The sequence below is a fragment of the Stigmatopora argus genome, chromosome 11, assembly GCF_051989625.1.
Source record: "Stigmatopora argus isolate UIUO_Sarg chromosome 11, RoL_Sarg_1.0, whole genome shotgun sequence".
In the NCBI taxonomy this organism is placed as follows: Eukaryota; Metazoa; Chordata; class Actinopteri; order Syngnathiformes; family Syngnathidae; genus Stigmatopora; species Stigmatopora argus.
Genome location: NC_135397.1, coordinates 12,307,574 through 12,322,138, shown reverse-complemented (window position 1 = coordinate 12,322,138; position 14,565 = coordinate 12,307,574). Strand labels below are relative to the sequence as shown.

The window sequence follows — 14,565 nt, the reverse complement described above, 5'->3', positions numbered from 1 at the left end:
AACTATATTCTCTAAATCCTGAATCGGTTGTCAGCCAATTGTGTGGCACAGGCGCACGTAAACAATTTCAAGTGATCAATCAATGGGATGATGGGAGAACATACAAACTCCACACTGGAAGGCCAGAATTGACCAGCAAGATCTCAGAACTGTGAGGTGGACATGCTAACCACTTGTCCACTGTGCATTTAGTAGTGGCATTTATTTTCCTTAAATTCCTTATGTTGTTTTTTTCAATCTTTTAATCATTCATCCTGGAAAAATAACTTAAGGCATATCGAAAAAAATCAGCTGTAGCTATAGTTCGTTTTTTTCTTCTTGTATTGAGGGCGCCTGATGCAGCGAGATTTTTCTTTTAGAACTACTGGAAAGTGGAATTTAAAAAGAAGAAGATAAATAGCCATAGAAAATAGTCACTGGTTGTGTAGTGGTTCATTTACCCCCTCACAATTACTTATTTTTGCGTCCACATCTCATGCAATAGCATAGATAGAGGCACACTGGAAATAGGACATGCCCAGATTTTGGTGCTTCTTCCCTGGTTATGGCTGTGGTAAGTAAAGTGGTGTTGAGTAGTAATTCCGTAGTATGGTTAAGTGTGGGGGCAATAGGCGGCGTGCCAAGACCTACTTTCCATTATTCCCACAGATAAGAACGTACCCAAGAGAGAATGGTGCCACACATTTGGCACCAAGTCAAAACGGTGATGCAAACCATTCCTTTAGTGGATGTATCAAGAACATTTCAATGTCACTGTTCAAACTCTCACATCACAGCAACAAAAAGCTTTGACACTTTGAACTACCTGCACATGCATGCTGACCTCTAGTGGATCTTGGTTGAGCTTACACATAATTTGAGGATGAGCCAGAGAGCAGAAGCATGAGATATTGCTTTCTGCACTGTATACTTACACAAAAGTGTGCAGCCCTCCCTCCTGTGTTATTTTGTAATTCTCTTTCCTTTCTACATTACGCTGGCCCTGTCTTTCTTCTGCTCTGCCTCATTTACCATTCTCTTTTTTCTCTCCCTCCAATGCAGCACCTGCTGGCTGGCTCACACTCTAGAAGAAAAAAATAGTTTCCCTGTCTGGTTCAGGGTATGAATAATACATTGTTTATTTCAAATCCTACGTATGACACTGTCTCTAGCTGCCTTATTTGTCAGGGGGATTCTGTCTTATCCACAGCCAGTAGTGTATGTTGACTTCCAGTGTGTATGATTGTTGGACACCCGTCATTGCGCTTAATGATGTACAGTCATTGAAACTGTGAAGGGGAGGTATTTCATTTTGAGGATTCTCATAATACGTATTTAGTTCATTGTACAGAAATGATTGTTAATTGATTAACTGTCATGATTGAGTCAAAAATGATTGGCTGGATCCAGTCCAATTCAGTCTAAAATCTAATCTTATATACCAAAAAAAGAAGATGAGAAAAGTTGGAATTTGGAGCAAAGAATTTTGATTTAGACATGGAATATCTGCCACTGGAAAATGAGTAAACGCTTTTCCCCCTCTTATAACCCTTTTGGGGTCCCCAATTGTCCCCATTATGACTTGGGTTCAGCCAATCTCTCTTGTACACACAAACCTCTCACCCGCAGTTTAGGTTTAAAATTCATGTTACCAAAAGGTCGCAACCGGGGGCATATCTCTAAAAGACTGAAACCACAATGAGTACGAGTCTAGAATTACTTAATTTGTTACTCGTGTAATGGTAAATCCAGAATCAATTTTAGCCAAATTCAAGTCAGTCACTTCCGGACCTCTGGTTGGTCCCCTATGCAACCACAATAATACATTTATAAGTATGCAATCCCAAAAACGAGTGAAAGTGCACATAATGGAAATTCCATATGGATTGTTTTGCGTTACTTCCAACAAACAGTGAAAAACTATTTTCTTATTTTGCACACTGGATATCTTGTAGTATTCCTCTCTCTTTGATATATCTTTTTAAAAGTGACTGTCTTCGTCCCCCGTATCGTCTCTAAAGTCTTCCATTATACATTCGTATTGATCGTCTGTGTGGTTGGGCTCTCAGCGTGACAGCAACGCTGAAGAGGAGGAGGACGTGTTTAGCCAGACATCTGGCTCATTGATTTGAAAGAAAGTCTGTACGTTCACGCGAGCCCCCCCATGACTCACCCGTATCAGGAGACATTAGGCTTGGTGACTAAGCCTTGACTGTTATGCTGTGCATTTTGGCGCAGATACATCCCATTATTCATGTCATCTCTTAATCTTACCAACCTCCCCCAAAAAGAAACAAATAATGATGAATGCAAGGATATATAGAGCTGAAAGTGTGTTGTATTTTTTCCATAGAAGATGTATAGGCATCGCCAAATATGCTTTTGTTCTGAAAACTAAAGAACTCTATTACAAACCTGAGATTAAATGTTAAGGCCTAAAATAAATCATGTTTTTAACAATGCCAGACTCGCTTTTATAAAATATTTATCAACTACAAAGTAGAGAGGTGCTTTTTTATTGGTTTTAGACAAATGTTTGGGTATCTGTTATACCTAATACAGTGGTACCTCTACATACGAGCAGCTCTACCTACGAGAGGCTCAAGATACGAGGAAAATTTCGAGCAAATAATTATCTCTAGATACGAGGAAAATTTCGAGCAAATAATTATCTCTAGATACGAGAAAGATTTCGAAATGCGACAAAGCCAGGTGGCCATGACATGAGAGGCTGTTTATCATTGTAGCGCACTGTCTTTTTTGCCACATCTCTTTCGTGTATAACAGATATCTACGAGCACTGGGCGGAGGTTGCATTTTCCTGTGTCACAGAGCTTGCTCGTTTTCATGGATGATATTGTGTCACTTGGAAATTCCTTGGGGCTGGAGGTTAACGAGGCAGATGTGAATGATCTAATCGCCGAGCACCACAAAGAACTGATAACACAGGATTTAATCGAGCTCCAGGAGAGTGAACATTTGGAGGTGTTGCGGGAACTCGTAGCAAGGAGTAGGTGGAAGAAGGATATCAAAGACATGCTAGCAAAGTGGCAAGAGTTTTCTGATTTTGTAGAAAAGAGGCACCGCGACAAGCTGGCAAGTGGTCGCGCGTTATCATATTGTGAGGACATTTGTGCGCGTCATTTTCGAAATATTTTGAAGGGAAGACAAAAACAAACAATAATGCGTTCTTTTTAAAAACTCCCGCTGAACATCCGGGTGGAGTCAACCCGGAGAACAAAGCTAAAAAAAAAAAAAAAAAAATTAGAATTCAGTTTTGTGTAAAGTTACATTAAACGTATGTTTGAGTGTGTCTGTATATATTAATCCAAGTTAATTTAAATTTGTTTGTTCTGTTAAAAGTGCGTTGCCGCGGAATAGTCCGCCCCCCCTCGCCTGCCTCTATGTCCCACTAGCTGTACCCTCCGCGAAATCCGTCTAATTTTAGTTCTATTAAACACATTTTATTACTATTAAACCACTAGTTATGTGTTACTTTGTCAATAGATGGCAAATTAGAAGAAATTAAAAAAAAATCCAATCCAATATCCTGTTTTTTGTGTTTTTTCAGAGGGTTGGAACGAATTAATTTGTTTTTAGTTCATTTCTATGGGAAACGTTCATTTGAGTTACGAGTAAATCGACATACGAGCTCAGTCCCGGAACATATTAAGCTCGTATGTAGAGGTACCACTGTGATTCCAGATGATATATTCCCAGTTTGTGAGTACATTCAGAGGTTTCTATGTTTCGCAAAACTTGTTTGTTCTAGTAATGATTCTAAGAAAAGGGTAGGCTCAAAACCTTTTTTCATTGGAAAAGAAGCATTTATTTCATTTCCATTTGTTAGATTCAGTCTATTCAGCATATAATCATATAACAATATTCTCTGGGTCTTAAAAAATGCAATTGCTCAAAAATGCTTGGAAAAATGCTGTTGGCAAAATATGCTGGCAGTAAATGATCGTGAATGTTTTAACATCATTTAAAAAAAAGGAAGAATACAATGATTTGTGTCAATGCTGCTTTCTCTTGACATTTTTTTAGAACATTCTAGCCTCATTACAAGTAGAGTATTGTGAGAAAGCCTCGTTACAGTCATGTGGAAAATGCGGATGGACCCAAACGTCACATGTGCACTCGCACACACAAGATGACAGGAAAACTAATCCTAAATTACATTGCTTCTCTCGCAAACAAACACTATGAGATGCTAGCTATTTCTCTTTTCTCTCATGGAACTAATGCATCCTGGCTGCATAGAAGCTGAGCTCCGATTGCATGCGCCGTTGATGTAAACATTGACATATTGAACCGGGCACTCACAATAGACTTGGAGGGAGAAACAATACGGAACCTGAGCAGGACTCAGAAGAAAAAAAATCTTTGCACACTCATCTTTGAAGAGTTGACATTTGGGAATGGGTGGGGGGGTCAAAAGGGGCAACCTGCCTGTTGAAGGACAGAGTAATGAGAACGACAGAAATGGGGCATGAAAGTAAGGGGGGGGGGGGGGTTTATTAGCCGCCGGCAGTTTTTCGATCCCGCTGGAATTTTCACCTCGTTCCAGCTGCCGGTGCGGAAAAAAATTCAACCTCTTTTCATTTCATTTCCCACCTCTTTCAACACTTGTTTCATTAAGTCTACAAAAATCCACAATATGCTATCAGGGTCAAGGATGGCAAGTCACTTTTAAAATACCACTTGTCAGTTATAATAAAGGGGGAGGGGTGTCTTGCGCTTTTCTTTTTATGGATGAGGTCAAAGATGTTTGCCACTTGGAGGTGGGATTTACAATGTTTTATTCCTATATTTTTCAAGCGATGCCACTGAATACTATGCAACAACTATATGTTACACAGATAAGTCCATTCATGATAGTTTTCTTGATAATTTTTTTCTTCAGTTTTTGTTGTTTGGGTTTGACTGTTGTGTGTTTTTGTTCTTTGATTGCTCCCACATTTTCACAGGGAAAGCTGTTTGCTTGGTTGAAGGCTAGATTGTCCATACATAAGTACTAAACATTCTGTTTAATTCAGAAAATCAGATTTTTAAAAAGGGAGATTTTGCTTCAATTCCTGTTGATTTCAGATCACTTCCTGTTGTTTTTTTGGCTATTCCGGGTCACATTCTTTGTTTTCGAGCCACTTGGATTTTGGATCACTTTGTCTTGATTTGGGCAGGTCCACTTTCTATTGATTTTATGAGAGAGGGGAGTGTGGGGTATTCTGGGTCAGCTCGTTTGATTATGTTTCACTTCCTGTTAATTCTGGGGCAATTCTGGATCACTTCTTGTATATTTCGGGGTTTGTCTCACTTTACTTTTAAAACACAACCAATAGTCACAAATAACAATACAATAGCAATTCCAAATCCCAAAGTTTCATCAGCTTTTATTTTTGAGGAATGTTTAATTAAATCTATATTGTTTGACTTTTCATTCATTCATTTTCTGAATTGTTTATCCTCACAAGGGTTGCAGGGGGTGCTGGACCCTATCCCAGCTGACTTCGGGCACAAGTCCCCTTATGAGGATAAGAAGTATGGACAGTGAATGAAAATGTGGTATGTAACTCACAGGGCAATCAGTGTTAGCATCCCTTCTTTACAGTTTGAATTCCTGAATACTAGCAAAGATCAAATATACAAAGGTGGTAGGTCAATCTAAACAGACAAAGGGAGTAACTCTCAACTTTGTGTCCCAAACTACAACAGGTATGCTGGTGTTTAGCCCTCTCTCCCCATTTTCTATTTATCTCCTCCTCATCCTCTCCTCTTCTCCTTATTCACCGCCTCTCGCTCAACCCCTCGACCCCCCCGCACATCACTGGCTTCCTGATGAGTGCTGCCAAGGAACTATCAGTGCAGCTCATTCCCCCATCCCGCCGTCAGTCTGCAGGACTAAAAGGAAACTAACCTGTCGCTTGCTTCCATTTGTTGTGTTCACCTGTCATCTGGAAACGCTGTCCACGCAAAAACAAGAATTTGAAGTTGTTCGAAGGGAGCTAAAAGTATTAAAGGTTGGCTCGTAGAAGACCGCCGTCTTGCGGGTATTGTCGGGCAGGTGTTCGTGTTTCTGGCCAAAGTTGGCCCGGTGCGTCTGTGGAGAGTTGTGCGATGAGCCTCGGCGCACCGCCAAAATGTTGACTCTGGATGGCTTGGAGGTAATCGCTGTGCTGGTGGTCATGGGTCTCTTCATCAAAGTTCTGGAGCAGTTTGGAATGTTTGAGCCTGTGGGTGGAGAAGGTAAAATCATTTCACCTTTTCTATATGGTACGCCAGTTTTAAAGTTGATGTGCACAACAGTCGTGTCCCCCCCGTCTTGTCTCTGTGGTCCCTGGGGTAGCTACTGTTCTCATCTGAGGGTTTGAGTTACCGGTGCAACCGCAGGACGTGCGCCATCCTTTTTTCCCCATCCCCACCTACCTCCCCTGTAACGTGAGCCTTGTGCGAGGCCTCCCTCTGGCTCCGGGGTGCGTGCTCTTACCCTTGAATCGATACCACTATGAACAGAGTGGGCCAGAGTGCTGTTTAAAGGCGCTCTTGTCAGCCCATTTTCTTTTAGTGGGGCCTGTGACGGAGAAACAATAGCTCAAGTGGGATAACAAAAGGAGAAGGGCACCTGGATTGAGAAACCCATTTGTTACAGGAAATCAAAGACAATCCCTATTGAGATACTTTGCGAGTTGTTGTTGTCTTTCTTTGAAATTGTCAGTAGATTTCCATACATCTGGAAGAACATTAGTGATATTAAAGATCACTGATGTTCTGTGTTCATTCTCACAATTTTTCAGGTAACTAGTAGATCTCAACAGTTGGGTTACAGTATCCCCCTCTGGACCAGTCATCTAGCATGGTGTTCACTGCAGGTGCAGAATTTTGGATTCAAATGTGCCGGATGGGAGAAATTGTCAGTGTGCCAACTGTGCTTGTTCCATTTTTCTTAACAGCACTCACAGCCTATTACACATTGATAATTTTTTTATGCATATCAGGAAAAATGGCCTAATATGCATTAGGTCAAGGGTGTCAGACTCGGGTTGGTTCGTGGGCGGCATTAACGTCAACTCGGTTTCATGTGGGCCAGACCATTTTAGATATAATATTTAGATTTTTTTTTATAATGGATTAAAAGAACTGGATTAAAAGCCCTCAATATTCATTTTTTATAGATCTAAAACAATGTTTATTTTAGCCTTTTTTATATTTTTAGATTTTACAAAATGATTTTTGAACTAAAAACACTGAAAAAAAATGATTAAAAAATTACAATTATTGATTTAAAAGGGGGAAAATCAGGAAATTTAAAATACATCTATACTCTTAATTTTAATTTGATCCTAAAACGGAAAGTCAGCACTCATGATTTACTTTCTCAGGCCACACAAAATGATGCGGCGGGCCAGATTTGGCCCCCGGGCCGCCACTTTGACACATGTGCATTAGGTCAATACTCAAACTAATGATATTTCACTTGAACGTAAGAGATGACCTTATTGGACTGAGTTTAATTGTGAGCTCAATCCCAGGCACAACTCTCACAGACTAAAGTCAATATGCTGTGCTCTTGTGAAAAGTCATTTTAAATACTATATATTCTATTTTCTGTCACAGGTAGTTGTGTGATGCATTAGATGAATGTACTTTAGCTACTTCAATTAAAAGTAAGTTATTTAATTCTCTGTAGCATTTTTTGTAATATCCATCCTTTATATTGTCCCTGACATGAGCTAACTTGACTTCAGTCAGGAGAGACACCCACAGTTTTTGTCTACTTAGGACAGATAAATTCAGAGTTTTACCAGCCTACTGATTGAAAGGCAGCAATTTTACAATTAACATTAAGTGTAGCACTGCATTACATTATAAGTAACAAGGCGCACAGGGCACAATGAGAAATAGAGATGCTAATGATGAACTACAACAAAATGCTCTATATTTTTGGTTCACCCTGACTCAGTTGACCAAATGTTGCTCAGCCTGTGGCTTGGTGGTGGAGTGTTTAGCACATTGGTCACACAGTTCTGGGGTCCTGCGTTCAAATCCAGGTCGGACAGACAGATTCTGATGAGGATTTGTCACTCCATTGGTGGGAACCCAAAATCGCTGACTTTGTAAAGCTAATAAGAAACTGAGTGAATGCAAGTGGCCACCGCTCTTTCATTAATTTATACCTATATGTTTTTATAGACAGATTACGACTTGATAATTGTTGTACAATTTTTTTTAATTTCTCGTACAGTTGGTAGGAAGCATTTATGTCATCAAACAGTCCAAATTTTACGCTTAAAGCAAGCTTTAAACAAGCTTATTTGGATGGGGAAATCAGCTATTTTTTAATAGGTTACTACACGCTTTATTTTTAAAAAGGGAAGTCAATATCCCAGTTAAAAATGGGTGTGGTAAACATTTTAAATTTGGAAATGTAGGGAATTGTTCAATCTTTGGATTCTATAAATTCAATCCAAATTTTATGGGAACATCCTGACCATAAAACACGTATTCAGCATTCATTCTGAGCAACCATGACAATAAATCCATGCCCATAAAAGAACCAGTGACGTTTCATTGCTACACAATCAGATTCAGCAAATCAGTTTTTCATTTTGAGAGTTATGTCTTTTTTTTACCACTGTGTGAGAGGGGACAAGACAGTGCAAGAAGTAGAGGGAGATTATAAAAAGGGGAATGAAACAGGATGAGAGATAAGTGCAGGTAAATTGCTTGGCATGGCAAATACGCAAACACTCATGCATCAATCTTAGATTGTACTAATTGCCCTTCAAAAGCAAATTCATACAAAAGAGCAAGCGGAAGTTGCACTTTGATGGAACTAGAAGAAAATCTGACTGGTACTCTTTATCCAGGGATTTTCAAGAAAGCCTTATGAATAAATGTAATCCACATTTGTGAAAAGATTGTATTGGGTGTCCTTGTTAAAGCTTCCTGCCATCTGACAGCTTGCCAGTCAGAAGATGGTGTAGTACACAGGAGGCTCTGACAGAGGAAATTCAACACAAAAGCCTTTCAAACCTTTATCATCAGGAGCCTGTAACTTTTCCATGGCTGTCATCATTTTTTTTAATGTAGGCATGTATGTGTATCATTATTTAAAAATATTTTAGACATTGTTGGGCTATTTAATTACGGAATCAGTGTATTTATGACAATATTAACACCAAAATGGTAAGAGCAGTAGAGTGTAAAACTTCAGAAATAAATGTATTCGACTTGACTTCTTTTCAGTAAAACACGGTAAAATAATAAATCATATTAACCACTCTGGATAGCACGTTGACCTCACAGCTCTGGGGTACTGGGTTCAAATCCAAGTCGGTCCACCTGTGTGGAGTTTGCATGTTCACCCTGAGCCTGTGTGGGTTTTCTCCGGTTTCCTCCCACATTTCAAAAACATGCATGGTAGGCTGATTGGACACTCTAAATTGCCCCTAGGTATGGGTGTGAGTGTGCATGGTCTGCTTGTTCCCTGCGATCGGCTGCCAACCGATTCAGGGTGTCCCCCTCTGGTGCCCATGGTTAGCAGAAATAGGCTCCATCACCCCCTGCACCCCTTTAGAGGGTAAGCGGTGCGGTAAATGAATAATTGAATATGTTTTAACAATCATGCTGTCAGATGTTTTTCAGCCATATTCTTAATAGCCCGTTTGCAGATTACTAGATTATTTTTATTACTAATTTCTATAGTATTGAAAACTTGCTGCACCGTTTTTGATTCGCGTTTGGCATTAAAGATTGAATGAATGAATATTAACAACTCTAATATGGTATTATAGGATGCTTAAAGGTATACCAGTTTCTTTTTAGCCTAAAGTTTTTAGTTGTAAATTGTAAATAAGTCTATACCTAACAGTATGTCTTTCACTGTAGTTTGCATGTGCATGTCAGTGTGCACCACTCGTTAGAAGGGACATTGTTAGATTTACACTGGTGCATTGTTGGAATCCAAATTGCAATTTGTGACATGTTGTACAAATACAGAAGATCACGTAGAGATCTTAACGTCTGAAAGAAATCATTTGCTCATTTGATGAAAATATTAGTGGTGCTGGTTAACAGGGGAAGCTATTTGCATTCCAAATGCATTAAAAAAAATAAGGCTGTTGTTACACCTCTCTGGCAATTGTCTGCATGACAATGATAACTTTGTAAATACACTAATGAATGAACATACAATCACATGCTTTAAGTTGAATGTAATAGATTTCCAAAACAGTTATGGCACTGTCTGAAAGCATTTTGTTATTATATTTAAAGGGCAATGCAGTCAAAAGTTTCCATCTTCTGGAAGATTTAGTAGATAGAGTGGTTGTATTGAAACCATCCGCTTACAATGCACAAAGCTGACCTTCATGCAAAATTCACTAGGGTAGTAGGTGCTTCGTCATCAGAAATTACATTACTTTAGTAGCAGTTAACATTACCAATAACTGATGGGTTCCTTCCCAAGGTGTCCCCCACCTCTGGCATGGCTGGGATAGGCTCCAGCACCCCCATGACCCTAATGAGGAAAAAGCAGTTCAGAAAATGAATGAATGAATGAATAAATGTGACTGTGATTGACTGGCGCCTTGGCCGAAATGACAACAAATAAATGTGGAGTGTATTTTATTTATTTATTACTTTCTAATGTTTATTCCCTTAAGATTTTTGCTTATTTTCCAATATTTCTGTCTTTGTCCATCAATTTTCCACTCACTCAGTGCAGTACTGACAAGCCTGGCTGCGAGATTTACCCGCATAAAACATTCATGTTCTGGCAGTGGCTATTCTTCACAGTGTTTTACAGCAGAAACAATGGAAAGTTAAAGGTTGTTGTCATTAGGCCATCGATTTCACTTTCGCTATAATCATCGCCCGTAGCTTGACCTTGTTGATTTTTTTTTCCCTTCCTTATGGGCGGATAATAGAGTTGCTGCAAATAGTATTTGTTTGAATCAGACCTTCACCTTGGTTGTTGTGCTTCTTGTTACAGGATTGAAATGTTTTCAGGGAAGTGGCTTGAAATAGAGACATTTTCTATACCTGGCCTCTAGTATAGATATGATTACAATGTTTATCTCTTTGAAACAGATGGGGAAATGGGTACTTTTTGATTTGATTGATTTTGATTGTCTGCCTGTGCCATGACCAACTATTCTAAAATTGAAAGTTAATTTAATCAACCCGTTGGGGACATTATTGGTCAAAGGATAAAAGCTTAAATAGGATTCTTTCTCACTGTCATATTGAAAATAAGAATGTTATCATTCGCGTGTGTAAGTTTCGATCTTGGAAACCTTTACTAGCTTGAGATCTCTGATTAGAAACGTCATTCCCACCCACCCCACCATTGGTCTCATCTCCTGAATTGAATATAAAAGAAAGTGATCATGGAAAGAAAAAATAGCATGCCTTGAGGACAGTGTAGCTCATTATCTGGCTTACATTGCACTGCCCTCTCCAGGTGTGTGATTACATTGCTGCTTTATGGGGTAGGGATGAACAACACAAAGTATCATCATGAATTTCATTTAAAAGCAGTTTTCAGGAGATAAAGGGAAATGAAAGAAGACAGTACAAAAAGTATAAACAATATGGAAAAATAAGTAGAAAACTGAACAAAATTGACAAACTCAATCCACATTACTACATTTATGTGCACTTCAATCGTGCAAACAGTTCAGAACTTTCTACTGTGAAGCAATATACCCTCCCTGCCTTTTTAACAGAGCTAAAATGGCCTCAAGCATATTAAAAACCTTGGTTAGGATAAATTGTACTGAATTCATAAATGAAAAACAGGGAATCTCCTTGGATTTATGGAAGGGAATACTTTTCCTTAAATATTATAGTTTGAAAGATAATTAGGGTCACACTAAATACAGTGATTATGAATATTTCATAATCTTATTACAATACAGCAAAAACTGCATTGCCCAATAATCTGACTCACCAGAATGCTTGTTCCATATATTCACTATGAATATTGTCTTCATATTAATCTGGGGAATTTCCAATTGAAACATTGTTTTATTGGGAGAGGCCATAAAAATATATGTGGCCTTAAAAAAAAACATGTAGCTGCCAATTTGTCGATGGCTTTTCTCGTCCCACTCGTGAAATAATCATTCTCAAAAATGGTCCAAAAAGCTTACAGTGGCATTCTTTGCTTCTCATTAAATGAGGAAATTAAGTGTATCTCAGGCAAATCTTGGGAAATTGATCTATCTTCATGAATGTCTTTGCATTGCGCCCACAGTATTACAGCATAGAGTCGCTTCCTGGTCAAATCTGCCGTATATGCCTCTGTCCCGTGACCGGACGTTTGGTCGCCGGACGTTTTCTCGCCGGACGTTTGGTCGCCGGACGTTTGGTCGCCGGACGTTTGGTCGCCGGACGTTTGGTCGCCGGACGTTTGGTCGCCGGACGTTTGGTCGCCGGACGTTTGGTCGCCAGACGTTTGGTCGCCCGGGTGAATATAATTTTGAGTGCTGGTTTCAACAGTAGATATTTAGATATTAAACTCTCTCTCTCTCATGAATATAATTTTGAGAGCTGGTTTCAACAGTAAACTCTCTGTCATGTTGTCAAAAGTCCGGCGACCAAACATTCGGGCGACCAAACGTCCGGGCGACCAAACGTCCGGCGACCAAACGTCCGAGTACCCCTCGGTCCTCTGATTGTTTCACCGTAAGAACGCAACCAATTCACATTAAACCACAATCTGACGTATTGATTTGTTAAAGAGCAAAAAAAAGAAAAACGAAGAAAAAGGTTATCATGACATCCTTTGCTATTTTTAATGAGGAAATTAAGTGTATTTCCGACAAAACTTAAAAAATTGACATATCTAAAAGAACCGCAGTAACCTCCGACATTGTATTCAACCATATATTTGCTTCCCGGTCTGTAGCTCTCACCTTTTTCTCCTGATTGGGTCAGTAATCAGATAACCGCGAAGTGGTTAGACACTTCAGGTTGACTAGACGATACGGTATGATGAATTAGACACGATGCCCAGTGTATTAAACCATGCACACAATGTCTTATTTTTGGCTTTTTAAATTCATATTTATCGAAATGTTTGGTCGTTGTCTTAAGGATTACTTACTGAAGACAAATGTATCTCTTTTTGAATTACAACTGTATTGATTGCACTTGTATAGATCATCATCACATCCTTTTGTCCTAAACAGTTTCTTCACAATTGTTTTGTAAAGCTCCGTGACCCTGACAAGGATAATTTGTGTTATAAATGAATAATTCTTAAACGGCAAAAAAAATTGGCACAAAAAAGTATGCATTAGAGTTTTGTTGGGCAATTTTTTTTCCCACTTCACACTACTATATTAAAATATGCAAGCAAAACCTAATGATCTTAGCAAATGGCCCTTAACTAATTGGAAACACCAGACAATTTTTAGTATCATTCATCAATGACCCCCTCAGTGTCTCCTTTGTGCGCTCACACATGCACACACCCATTTTTTTCTCTGTTGGACGTTTTAATCAGTTTTGAGGGGAATAATTGCTCAGGTAGATGTCTAAATATGGAGCTGTTTCAATTATGTGCTGTGTCTGGCTTCAGGCCAAATTATCCCTCAAAGAGACGAATCAAACCCGACGTATTAACCTAACATTGTAGCAGTGTATGCGCGCGTGCGGCTATGTGTGTTACAGCTGACAACAGATCAGAATGTCTCTTGGGGTGGCTTGCAGATGTGTTGCACTGCATCTAAAAACAGGTCAGTCTAAAGTAAGATCCTGCAATAAGAACTTCACATACCATCCCAAAGTGCTTCGAAGTTCAATTGTAAGGAAACAATTTTCGACTAATTTTTTTATGCTACCCTCCAGCATTCATTCATTTCAATTTCCTATTTTAAGAATAGATTTTTGGGGGGGGGGTTAGCATTACTGTGGTACCTTCAACTTTATCCGTAATCAATTCAAACTGCTCATTTAATTAGCCAGGCAGCATCTGTATCAACAACACAAATTAAGCGTCACCAATGTATTTCATAATTCATTTTTAATGGTAATGGACACACCCACATAACATTAAATGTACTAATGATCTAATATAAGACTTTGAAACATACTTCTGGCATCGCCCCTGACCTTAAATCACGTTTGATGACATTTGGCACTCACCAACGATATGTGAAGCTGAATGAATCATATTTAGAGTACAAGGTTTAAACGTTAGTAACTTACAATGGTCTTGGATCCTCAAACTGGTCCTACAAGGACAGTGGTATTTTGAATTTTTGCAATACACTATATTGATCTTTCATTTCTGTCTCTGTAGATGAAAAATATTATCTAGCGTCATGTGAGAGAGAATGGCAGGCACACAACCAGCCTTAATGTGTCTCTTCTTTCAGCAAGGACTGAACTTTACAACTACAAAAGGTGTCTGCCCTGAATATGTCATTGGATTTCAGAAAGATATGCAGCCTTTTTAATTAAATGTGAGGTGTATGCAAAATATATGTCGAGTGATGCAGCTTCATCAATCAACTGCCCTTTACTCATGACAGTGCAAACAATCAAATCCCTGTTCATCATCATGTTGCACCTTAC

General features: G+C 39.1%; 1 protein-coding gene across 3 annotated transcripts in view; it reads left to right on the top strand.

The window, feature by feature from the left end:
* The window catches only part of LOC144084722 (A-type potassium channel modulatory protein KCNIP2), an 89,341-nt gene that overhangs the window by 60,628 nt on the left and 14,148 nt on the right, over nucleotides 1-14,565 (top strand). The window contains exon 1 of one of the 3 annotated variants that reach the window (XM_077613422.1): nucleotides 6,105-6,225. The exons of the other annotated variants lie outside the window; for them this stretch is intronic. Coding sequence (XP_077469548.1) covers nucleotides 6,120-6,225 — 106 coding nt within the window. The 5' untranslated portion in view covers nucleotides 6,105-6,119. Of the gene's footprint in view, nucleotides 1-6,104; nucleotides 6,226-14,565 lie in introns of those variants that run through there. 3 annotated transcript variants of the gene reach the window in all.